The sequence below is a fragment of the Caloenas nicobarica genome, chromosome 5 (assembly GCF_036013445.1).
Source record: "Caloenas nicobarica isolate bCalNic1 chromosome 5, bCalNic1.hap1, whole genome shotgun sequence".
Lineage (NCBI taxonomy): Eukaryota > Metazoa > Chordata > Aves > Columbiformes > Columbidae > Caloenas > Caloenas nicobarica.
Genome location: NC_088249.1, coordinates 1,925,926 through 1,938,317, shown reverse-complemented (window position 1 = coordinate 1,938,317; position 12,392 = coordinate 1,925,926). Strand labels below are relative to the sequence as shown.

At 53.2% G+C, this 12,392-nt stretch overlaps 1 protein-coding gene across 1 annotated transcript in view; it reads left to right on the top strand.

Moving 5' to 3' along the window:
• Positions 1-12,392, top strand: part of TRIM9 (tripartite motif containing 9) — a 62,247-nt gene that overhangs the window by 25,612 nt on the left and 24,243 nt on the right. Inside the window, exons 2-3 of the mRNA XM_065635740.1 lie at positions 10,728-10,823; positions 11,266-11,388. Coding sequence (XP_065491812.1) covers positions 10,728-10,823; positions 11,266-11,388 — 219 coding nt within the window. The remainder of the gene's footprint in view (positions 1-10,727; positions 10,824-11,265; positions 11,389-12,392) is intronic.

The following is a 12,392-nucleotide window of genomic DNA, read 5'->3' as shown; positions in this document are numbered from 1 at the left end:
GCAGTTTCCCTTCAGCACAGACTTGTTTGCTGGGTATTTTTTCCTGGTAGTCCATCTGCAATGTGTCCTGCCCTGTGTCATCCCGAGGGGAGGGACATCTGTTGATCAGACCAGAATGTGCCTGCTTTCTGCAGGCAGCCCCAGTGACATGACGAGGTTGACATCTCTATTCTTATACTCTGTCCTACCTGATTTCCATCCAAGGAGGACCTTTGCCAGCTGGGCTCGACCCCAATCTGCTCATCTTGAGCAGGAGACCACAGTGCAGCTCTGTGGTGCCATTTGGAGCCATAAAAGGGGTCTATAAGAAAGATGGGGACAGACTTTTTAGCATGGCCTGTTGCGATGGGACAAGGGGTGATGGTTTTAAACTAAAGGAGAGGAGATTCAGGCTGGACATGAGGAAGAAATTGTTTGTGCTGAGGGTGGTGAGAGCCTGTCCCAGGTTGGCCAGAGAGGTGGTGGCTGAACCATCCCTGGAGACATCCCAGGCCAGGCTGGACGGGGCTCTGAGCAACCTGAGCTGGTGCAGATGTCCCTGCTCATGGCAGGGGGGGCACTGGGGGAGCTGGGAAGGGCCCTTCAACCCAAACCGTCCTGTGATTCTATGATTTGAGATCTTCCTCCAGACGCAGCCACAGAGCTGCAACCAGGACAATTAGCCCGAGCACTGGGCATGCTAACAGGGCTGGGGTGTGATGCTAACAGGGCTGGGGTGTGATGCTGAGCCGTGCTGATCAGTGTCATGCTCAGCTCTCACCTGCAGATTTCTGACACCACTTGGCCCAAGGATCCCTAGGCAGGACTGGGCACACTGTCCTCCTCGTCTGTGATTCTTCTCTCTTGGCACAAGAAGCTCTTAGCAACCTGGACACGTTTCCATCTCCTCTCTCGTTTCCGGATCTCTCTAATTGGATTCAGCTCTGCTCGTTTCATGTCTCTTCCCCTGCGCTGGCAGCAGCTGCAGCTGGAAGCAGGGCAGCCTGGCAGAAGCCGTGCCCAGTGGCAATGCCCCTCTGCAGATGAGGTTCTTAGGGATGTGGTTAAGTGCCAGTGTTGGGTTAACGGTTGGACTCATTGATCTTGAGGGTCCCTTCCAACACAGGACATTCTATGATCCACCAGTGCTGCACAGATCCTCCCTCAGCCTGGGCACAGCTCCCAGGTACCGAGGGCACAACGCGGAGCTGGGCTCCTTTCCAGCCCCACAGGCATGTGCTAAAGGAATGCACTTTGGGCTCAGGAGATGCACAGTTGTGATGGATGCAGGAACCGAAGTGACGCCTGCCGGCAACAGAAGTACAGGCAGCTCCGTGTGGGTTGTGGTGAGGCTGATGGGAGGAAGCAAAGAGATGTTTTGGCTGCAAAAGGCATGTAGCTCACTTGTACCGACCGTGCTGAGCTACGTCTTGAGCAGCGTGGTCGTACCAACGGCCGATATCGGTCACTTGTGACCCAGCTGGGATCGCACTGATCTACAGCTGCTGTCGTGTGGCCGGCGGCATTTCCCAGCCCCCCTGCAAGCACCGGGCTCATTCGCTGTGTGTCAGTGGGGCTGTGTTTCCAGAGATGGATGAGGCTGGAAGAGGCAGAGGACAGCTGCAGCTGAGCAAGGACTTCTCCACCCTCCCTCTCCTTGCAACGCTGTGTCTGAGAGGGTGGAAGCGCTCATAGCTCTCCTGCACCAGCACTTACGGACACGTCCTTGAGCTGACGGGCCGGCTCTTTGCTAGAGGTGCCATGTACAGGCTGGATAAGCGCCCAGCTACACCTGCATAGCTGTAGCACAGGACAACCCCAAAGTTCACACCACGTGTCTGAGGGCATCGTCCAAATGCTTCTTGAACACTGTCAGGTTGGGGTCGTGACACCTCCCTGGGGAGCCTGTTCCAGTGTCCAGCACCTCTGGGTGAAGAACCTTTTCCTAATGTCCAACTGACCCTCTCCTGGCACATCTTCCTGCCATTCCCTTGGGTTCTATCACTAGGACGAGAGGAAATGGCCTCAGGTTGCAGCAGGGAAGGTTCAGATTGGATCTTGGGAACAATTTCTTCCCCAAAGGGCTGTGGGGCATTGGAACAGGCTGCCCAGGGCAGTGCTGGAGTCACCATCCCTGGAGGGGTTGGACAGACAGATGAGGTTCTCAGGGACATGGGGCAGTGCCAGGGGTGGGTTATGGTTGGACTTGATGGTCTTGAGGGTCTCTTCCAACCAAAATGATCTTATGATAAGAAGAGATCAGTGCCTGCCCCCATTCTGAGGAAGCTGCAGACCGCGGTGGGATCTCCCCTCAGTCTCCTCTTCTCCATGCTGAACAATACTTGGCCTTTTTTAAACAGTGTCTCCCCCTTACCTTTTTTGCCCCTCCATGTACCCGTGGGTGGGCAGCAGACCCTGGCTTAGCTTGTGCTTTTCTCAGCATCCCTGTAACACAGCTGGCAGTTCTTTGTGCAATTTCAAAGAGATGTGCGTTAGTTTTGCCAAAGAAAAGCTAAGATGATTTGTTGTTGAGTGTTAATGAAGCAAAAGGGGAGTTAATTGGACGATATCACAGAGCTGTTACTAATATCTTGGTGCTCATATTTCTTCTCCCTAAAAATCAAAGCAAGGGCTGTATCCTATACCAAAGCCAGGAGAGAGCATCTTCAACACATCCTCACAGCAAAGAGCAGCTCAGGACATCACATACCTCTTGTATGTGTTTAGTCCAAATTGCCACGCGTGAACCGATCCACACCAAATGTCCGTGTACAAAGCCGGCCTTCGGTTGCAAGGAATCATCTGAAATCTACCCTGTTCTGGGGGCTAAGCTAAACCAAGGTTGATCCCACAGCAGTGCTTGAGATATAGGTCACTGAAGCTCCATGGGTATCTAAGAACTTCATCTGGTGTTCTCAGGTTTTTGGAAGGAAGCCAGTGATGTCTTATCTGTTGGGTAACAATCTGTTGGACCTGTTGGAGAGGGGCCAGAGGAGCCCCAGAAATGACCCGAGGCTGGGACAGCTCTGCTGGAAGCACAGGCTGAGAGAGTTGGGCTGTTCAGCTGGAGAAGAGAAGCTCCAGGGAGACCTTAGTGCGGCCTTTCTGTACTTAAAAGGGGCCCATAAGAAAGCTGGGGACCGACTTTTGAGCAGGGCCTGTTGCAATAGAACAAGCAGTGATAGTTTTAAACTAAAGGAAGGAGATTCAGGCTGGACAGGAGGAAGAAATTGTTTGTGCTGAGGGTGGTGAGAGCCTGTCCCAGGTTGGCCAGAGAGGTGGTGGCTGAAGCATCCCTGGAGACATCCCAGGCCAGGCTGGACGGGGCTCTGAGCAACCTGAGCTGGTGCAGATGTCCCTGCCCATGGCAGGGGGGGCACTGGGGGAGCTGGGAAGGGCCCTTCCGATGCAAACCATTCAGTGATTCTGCGATCTCACGGGCCACTTGACACCCGTATCTTCTGCTGTAGAGTTTTGCATGGCTGATTGTTTGCCTCTTGAAAAAGTGGGATTAAAGTGCAAGGATACTGGAAGCTGCAGGTTCAGGTCCTCCTCCTCGTACAGGCTTCTCCCAAAGCCTGCTGAGGAATCACTGCAGGCTGCAGAGCACCAGCTGTCCTGGCCACAGAAGACCTGCGAACCGGGACGCAGCAGGTTCAAGTGAGCACAGGGATTCACAGCAGGAGCAAAATGCTGTTTCAGAGTGGAAGAAGCGGCGTGTGACCTGTCCCCCCAGGCACCCACAGCCCCGTGTCCCAGCCAGGCTGTCCTGCATGCTGCTCCTCGCAGCGGGTCTGGAGTCCAGAATAATTCTTCTGCAATTTTAACATAACAATTACGTGCATTAAAATGCATGCAAAGAAAATAATTGAGGTTTTTACCCCAGGTCTCTTGCTTCCAGCAGCGTCCACAGTGCTGGCTAATGCGGGACTCGGTGACCAAGTTGCAGCAGGTCATTTTGCAAACGTCAGAAATCTCTTTTCATCAGCAAAAATTAGAAATGCCCTTTCAGAGACCCCTGACACCTGGGGCTGGTCTGGGCACAGACCCCCATCCCCACCACAGCGAGGGGCTCCGGGCTGCAAGCTGAGCTTAGGAAAGTCACCATGCTAATACAGACAGACTGATGGACATAGCCACTGCTGCTGCAGATTATAATTGAGACCGGGCTAAATAAAACATGCAAGAAACTCGGCATGAACCCAGCATTTCCCGCAGCAAGGCTGGGAGGAGGCAGAGCAGCGCGTCTGCCTGCGGCCAGGGAATCCCAGAGCCACAGCAGAGGCAATGAAAGGGTTTTAGCAAGGTCGGGCGCTTGAAAAGAATATATCCTTGTTTTATTTCCAGGCTGGAGTCTTTGAATCAGTTCTGCCTGCTGAGGAAATACACTGCCCCAGTGTCTGAGTGAACAAAGCCGGCGGCCGGGGCCATCTGTGCACCCAAGTGACAGCACGTCGGTGCTGGGGGGTTCAGCTCCTGGCTCGTTATCGCAATCACCGTCTCGCAGGGAGCACGGGGGAGACGATGTGGTAGGACGGGGATCCCGAGGAAGTGAATAATCCCACAACTATGGGACTCGGGCACAGAAATGGCACAGACCCAGGTTTAGCCGCGTACCAAAGGGGTAGGTTAGGCCAGCGCAGGGATCGTGGTGACATCCACGTTCATGTAGGACAGACATGTCCCACCTGGTCTCTCGGTGTTTGTCCTTCACAGGGACATCCCAAACACTGCTCCTGGGGACGCTGCCTTCCCCAGAAACCACCCATAACCCTATGGCAGCTCCTTATTGCCAGGAGCACAGGTGTGCAATATTTCACCTGGATACACGATGACTTGGGGCAGGTGGGAATAATTAAAAACGACCTGGCCTGAGCTGATAGAGCCCCCAGTTTGGAGACTGCCAGGATTGGCAGTGATTTCTGCTCCATGCTGCAGCACCCAGCACGGCTTTGCTGTTCTGTTATCAACGCTATAAAAAAAAGAAGTGGATTTAACAAAATCCTACCAGCTGGCAGGCAGCAGCCCAGCCTTGGGGCTTGGCATGGAGCAAAACGGCCTCAAGTTGCGCCAGGGGAGGTTGAGGTTGGATGTGGGGAACAATTTCTTCCCCAAAGGGCTGTGGGGCATTGGAACAGGCTGCCCAGGGCAGTGCTGGAGTCACCATCCCTGGAGGGGTTGGACAGAGATGAGGTTCTCAGGGACATGGGGCAGTGCCAGGGGTGGGTTATGGTTGGACTTGATGATCTTGAGGGTCTTTTCCAACCAAAACGATTCTAGAGCAGACTCGGGAAGGAGCCTGGTGTCCCATGAGGACCATCCATCACCTGCAGGACCCCGGTCTGGTCTCCCCACACCCCAGGCTGGAGGCTCCTGTCCCAAGGGGCAGGTTCAGCCCAGGCTGCAGCTCCTGGTTTCTCTTCTTAGGCAGCGTTGAATCCAAAAGTCAAGCTCTCGTGACTGGAGCCAAAAGCCAATTAGCAGCGGTTTAGCTTTATCAACTTCCTGACTGAATGCAAGTTTTAATTGAACATCCTATTTTAATTAGTCAGGCATCACGTACAGTAAGCTCGCCTCAGGATTCAAAGGCTGTAGGTCCTGTGCTTTAATTAAATGAAAGAAGCACCTGACTTCAACTCCAGCATCAGTGACATCTCCTCACCCTTTCGAGGCTACAAGCAGAACAGCTGGAAACAGCATCTTTTCTTGCTGTGGTTGGTCTCTTCTCCCACATAGCAAGTGATAGGATGGAAAAGGCCTCAAGTTGTGCCAGGAGAGGTTTAAATTGGATATTAGGAAAAAATTTCTTCCCGAAAAGGATTGTTGGGCATTGGAACAGGCTGCCCAGGGCAGTGGTGGAGTCACCATCCCTGGAGGGGTTGAACAGACGGACATGAGGTTCTCAGGACATGGAGTAGTGCCAGGGGTGGGTTAACAGTTAGAATCGATGACCTTGAGGGTCTTTTCTAACCAAAATTATTCCATGATTCTTTTACCTCTGTATGGAAGCTCTAGCGTAGGAACTGGCTGTGAGATGGTTGGAAGGAGAGAAGAAACAGGAACTGGTTGCAACATTTGAGATGTCAGAGCAGGTGCTGGGCTCCAGTATGATGCTGAGAGCATTTTGGGGGTGAGTTTTCTGTCCGGGAGTGACATGTGGGGCTGGTGTGGAGGTGCAGTCATCTGAAATGCTGGGACACCCAGCAGGTGTGGTCTGCAGCAGCCCAGAGGAGGTGGCTTTCACAGGACACACACTTAGAACCGTAGAATCATTTAGGTTGGAAAAGACCTTTAAGATCATTGAGCCTCCTAAAATAACAGGCCAAGCCTCTTCCTCACCTCAAGGGAAGCCCAGAGGAGCCCCGTCGCTCGCTGCTGGGTTATGCAGGAGGAGAACCAGACCGGCTCTGTCTGAGAGACGACGCAGAGTTTAAAATGGTGTTTTTTCTCCATTTCTTGGAGCCTGCTCAGCCCAACTGAGCCACCAGCCTTCTGCAGCCACTGCGCTCACCCCTGCGCCGGGGAACCAGAGACAGAAATCCCTTTGTCAGCCCTGCCTGGGAAGGAGGGTTACAGAGCTATTAGCAGCACAAAGCGGGGAAGGATTCTCTCCTAAGTGCTCCGGGGACAGAGATTTAAATGTTTAGCTCCCATTAATGCTAATGTGCATTACAGAGGTCTCTTCTTACTGCCTTGAAACAAGAGCACTGAAAAAGAGGCCAGCTTTCCGCAAAGAACAAATTCACTTGACTTTAAGACGGCGCTAAATGGGATTTTTTTTTTTTCTTCATTTCACACTCATTAATTCCCCTGCCTCTGCGAGCCCAGGGTGAGACTCTGCTCCGGTCCAGCCCATGCGAGCTGCACGCTGGAGGACACTTTGTCCCCATCCACCGTCCCCTGCTCTGCGGGGGGACAGTGGTCCCCGAAGCGAGGTTCTCAGCCCTGAGAACCCCAAAGACTTTGTTTCCACATGTAGATGCGAAGAGCAGCATTCCAGCTTTTTGCAGGGAGGGGAAATCCCTCCAGCATGTGTCAGAAATATTAACAGCATCCTTTCCTGCGGTCTGGTACAGCACCTGCAGGAGACAAAGCTCAAGGTCCTTATGACCAGGGACTCATCCTGAGTCTCCATCTCCTGCTCCCTCCACGTAGACCACACATTTGTGGGAAACCTGTGACTCTGCCTTCCGTGTCCGCTGATTAAATCCTCCTCCGAAGCGACAGACTGCATTAAAGCTTGGGTTTGCTCCAAGGGTCATGGAAGGTACCTGTAGAATTTACGGACCCAATCAGTCATTTAATTTCTCTCCGCAGCCTCTGACTTATTAACATAATAAGAGAAACCAGAAGGACTGTGTTTTTCTGTGATGTGCAGTGATGAATCATGTTGTCACTGTGTCTGCAGCGCTGCCCTTAATGAATACATCCAGGCATGCCCGCGAGTCCCGGCGCACATTCCCATAGGCGCTCCGCTGTCGTATAGCATTAATTAACCTCAGTTAATGGGCTAACCGTGATGGCTTGCGGCTCTGAGTCCCCAGAGGGGTGACTTGCCGTAAGCAGCAGGGATGCAGTGGAAGATTTGGGCAGGTTTGCATTTTGAAGGGACGTGTCCAGGAATGTGTCTCCGCTCCAGGAGAGTCTCGATGTGATGGCGACCCTTCCTGGAGATGGGTACGAAGTTCATACCTGTGAAAAATCAAACCTTAGAGCTCCCATGTCCAGTGAGGAACCTATACATAGGAACTGGCATCACCAGCTTTGCGCAGGGCGTGCTAGTTCTTACTGCACATCGCACCCCAGTCTCCGTGCTGGGGACGAGGGATGGGGCAGGGGGTCCCCTGTGCACTTCATCAACCTTATGATTATGGAAAAAATAGTTTCCTGATTAGTTCATGCCCCTTGCCTGCTAGTGGCAGTGAGAACATAGAATCATAGGATCACAGAACAGTTTGGGTTGGAGGGCCCTTCCCAGCTCCCCCAGTGCCCCCCCTGCCATGAGCAGGGACATCTGCACCAGCTCAGGTTGCTCAGAGCCCCGTCCAGCCTGGCCTGGGATGTCTCCAGGGATGGTTCAGCCACCACCTCTCTGGCCAACCTGGGCCAGGCTCTCACCACCCTCAGGGCCAACAATTCCTTCCTCATGTCCAGCCTGAATCTCCCCCTTTAGTTTAAAACCATCACCCCTTGTCCTATGGCAACAGGCCCTGCTCAAAAGTCTGTACCCATCTTATCGACCTCTTTTAAGCACAGAAAGGCCACAATAAGGTCTCCCTGGAGCTTCTCTTCTCCAGCTGAACGCCCCAACTCTCTCAGCCCGTCCCCATAGCAGAGCTGTTCCAGCCTCGGACCATCTCAAGGGCTGAGCTGAGGAGGGGGATGCAGGGCCAGGGAGGGAGGGATGCTCAGAAGGTGATGGACCATCTTTTCATGGCCAGGCTCAAAGCTGGAAGCCGCTGTGCTGTGAGACTGAGGGTGTCCGGGGTGAAGCAGCAGCACATGGACAGTGCACACGAGTGTCATTGAGCTCTCATTAAATTTTAAGAGTGCATTTAAAATGCTTCCCTATTAGGAAAGCCTCAAAAGAGTTATGTTGATATTAAGATGCCCTTTCTGAAATGTATATTGATAGGAAAAAAAAAAAGCCAAAGACTTTATTAAAGGAAAAAAACCCACCATGCTGCAATTTTAATGAGGAGCTTGTAAACATAACAAACTCCCACTGACTTTCGCTGCGTTATGGAAGCCCAGGGCCCTGCAGCGCTCGGTTCTCAGCAAACCACCTTGCTGGGATTAAATCATCTTCCTAAGCCTGGGGAGGCTGGAGCCGTGCGTGGGTTTTGGAGGGCGAGCGTGGGACAGGGTGACGGAGGCTTTTTTGGGGATGCAGTGGGGAGGACGAGGCAAAACTGGTGGTTTTGGGGCTGCCAGCGCCACAGGGAGCAGCTCAGGCTCCCACCTCATCTCTCCTCCAGCCTTTGCTTGGGGATGGGGAGGCCCTGCTGAGCTGATTTACCAATCCCATTTTTATTAGAGATGCATTCGCTGATTAGCTCCACATCCTAATGACTCGGGCACGATAAATCACAAAGGAAATGCAGAAATCGCTAGGGTTATATTAACATCCCCTGGGGAACCAGCAGTAAGGTCATTTTCCGGGCCGTTAAATGGTCGCCATCCATTTGCTATCTTGTCTTTCTGATCGTAGTTCTTTCTTTTCTTTTTTCTTTTTTTTTTTTTTTCTCGATTTCGGCCCCAGCGCCATCTCCACAGGTGACCTCGCATCCATTCTGCACCATCACCCTCCCATCTCATCTCCTCCCTGTCCCCGTGTCGCATTCACACCAACACAGCATGATGGGGAAGGTGTCAGCCCGGTGCCAGCGTCCTGACCGCAGCGGGGACGGTCACATTAGGTTTGTAGAAATTTGGGGACATCAGCCGTCTTCTGGGTCCCCTTCTCTGTCTGCCACAAAGCAAGATCACACCTCAAAACCTTGCATGGTACGCGGAGGCATTTTGCAGCCCCTCTCTGAGAGGTCAGTTGTTGTGAGTGATTTGCCCAGTTCTTGGGATAATAACTCTTTCTGAAATCAAGGCAAAAGGGGAAGGAGATTCCCGAGTTAATGTTTGGAAAGGGCCATGAAAATGAAAAATCACAAGTCGTTATCATTATTATTGCTCTGTTGTGCCACTCAGCTCAGCATGGGCCAGAGGAATGGGCCATCAGTATTTTGCGTGGTGGTGGAGGACCCTGCTCTGCCTTTCTTTTCAGGAGAGGCCGGGAGATTTTCAGTCTGGTTCAGCTGACCTGACCTGTTTCTTTTTGCTGATCGTCTTCAGGTGGATCAGACCCGACAGGATTTTTGGTGTCTGGCTCCCCAGAGAGCAGAGATCTAGGGGACGTAGTGACTTTGAGACCCAGGATGGATGTGGCTTGTCTATCATCATCCAGGAAAGCCTCTAGAGGAGGTGGACACTAAATATCTGCTTCCCAAACCCAGGGCTACCAGGGCAGTGACCGTCCCCTGGCCTGGGCTCTGCTGAGGCCAAATCTGAATCGTGGGGTCAGTTTTGGGCCCCTCACACCAAGAAAGGCCTTGAGGTGCTGGAGCGAGTTGAGAGAAGGGAACGGAGCTGGTGAGGGGCTGGAGCACAAGGGTGATGGGAGCGGCTGAGGGAGCTGGGGGTTCAGCTGGAGAACAGGAGCTGAGGGGAGACCTTCTGATCTCTGACCTGCCTGAAAGGAGCTTGGAGCCAGGGGGGGTCGGGCTCTGCTCCCCAGGAACAAGCGCCAGGACCAGAGGAAACAGCCTCAAGTTGCGCCAGGGGAGGTTGAGGTTGGATCTGGGGAACAATTTCTTCCCCAAAGGGCTGTGGGGCATTGGAACAGGCTGCCCAGGGCAGTGCTGGAGGCACCATCCCTGGAGGGGTTGGACAGACGGACATGAGGTTCTCAGGACATGGGGCAGTGCCAGGGGTGGGTTATGGTTGGACTCGATGATCTTGAGGGTCTTTTCCAACCAAAATGATTCTCTGATTCTATGGTGGTTAACACTCCTTTTTCTCTCTTTACACTCGGGGCAGCAGGACCAGGACACCTTTGTGGGTGGCTGAAGTCACACACCCCGGGAAGGCAGCGCTGGGCCGCAGTCCATCCCCAGCCCAAATCACACATCAGCTCCTCCAGCACAAGGATGAGCCCAAGACATGGCAATCACCCTTCTCTTTTCTTCTCTCTGCAGAGCCAGCTTTCCCAGGCCCTGAACGGGTTGTCAGACAGAGCCAAGGAAGCAAAAGAGTTCCTGGTCCAGCTCCGCAACATGGTGCAGCAAATCCAGGTACTGTGTCTCCTGGCCGAGGAGCAGCCCCTTCCCCAGGGGATGAGCTGCTCTCTGCAATCCTCTGCCCTGGCTTGGTTTGGCAGGTGCTCTCCCAAAGGGGCCCACAATCAGCACCTCCCTGCAGCCCTCCCAAAAACTGCTGCTCCCAAAGCTGCCTGTTGCACAGAGCACAGACCCCAGCCCTTCCCTTCTCTGCCGTAGGCAGATCCAAGGATGCGACAGGATGGACCAAACCTATTCCTCACCTGCCACGGCCACGTTTGCTGTGAGCCAAAGGCATATAAGCACCCCATGTGCTAATGGTATGGATTTGTGTGTCGCAGCGGTGTGGCTGCACGTATAAAAATGATCCATGTGGTAGCATTTAAAAAAAAAAATCAGGTTTCCCAACTGAACTGGAGATGTGTCCTGGGCTGTAATGCTCCTTTCTGACCCACAGGAGAACAGTGTGGAGTTTGAAGCCTGCCTGGTGGCCCAGTGTGACGCCCTCATCGATGCCCTCAACAGAAGGAAAGCCCAGTTGCTGTCCCGGGTCAACAAGGAGCACGAGCACAAGCTGAAGGTGAGTCCTTACCCAGAGAGCTTTCTGCAGGGTTGGAACCAGATGGGGACAAGGACCGTGATGCCGTTTGTTGGGGTGAAGTGCTGTGGGAGGAGCAGGGAGGTTGCTGGAAAGCTGCTCTTCTTGCTTGTCACATTGGCTGAATTCTGGTTTGCTGCAGATGCCCAGCCCGCCCTGAGCATGACAGGCCCTGAGCAAAGTGCTGCTTCCTCCAGGTGGTGGTTCCTGCTGCAGTACTCCATTACTGGGCTAATTACTGATCATTAGGTCAGCACAACCACACACAGAGCACCCACGGGCCGGAAAAGAACCTTGTTCATGTCCCATCTTGCTTCTGAGCCACTAGCCTGATCCCACAGGATGCCAAGCGCTTGGAACTTCTGCTGGCTTCAGCTGAAGTCCTGGGGCACTTGGTGTCATGAGATGCCAGTTTTGTCATCGACCAGGAGCAAGAATCATTCCTTTTTCTGTTCTGTGCTTGGTGAGCACCTCATGGCTTCAGGTTGTACCGACAGGTGAATTGTTGGCATTGGGGGAGCTGAGCTGCAGCTCTCAACATGGACATTGAAGTCAGCTCTGAAAACGGGCTCCTGGCTTGTGGCGTTCCTGCAGTCACTACGCTGTGTCTTTTTGGCTGGTTTGCAGCTGAGAAGGGAAGCAAAGGGCCAGATCGCACCTGGGAGCGATGGAGATGAGTGTAGCAGTGTCTGGCAGACAAGGTAGTTGAGCTCTGGCCATCACTGATACGGCCCAGCTGAAGCATTTCACACCGACATCATTTCATGCTTCCAGGATCCTTATTGCAAGGACATTTCAGTGTTTGGGCTACAAACATCTGTGTCTCTTCTCTGCCTCCACTTGCATCCTCCCCGGCTCACTCTTTGGGCTCCCGGAGGGATTCCCAGACCTACCTAAAGTGAGGGAGGAGGCCACCGGTCTCTGGTCCGCCAGCAGGTGATGGACGCCACGACACGAGGGCTTGTGAGCATTTCCATCGGGAAACA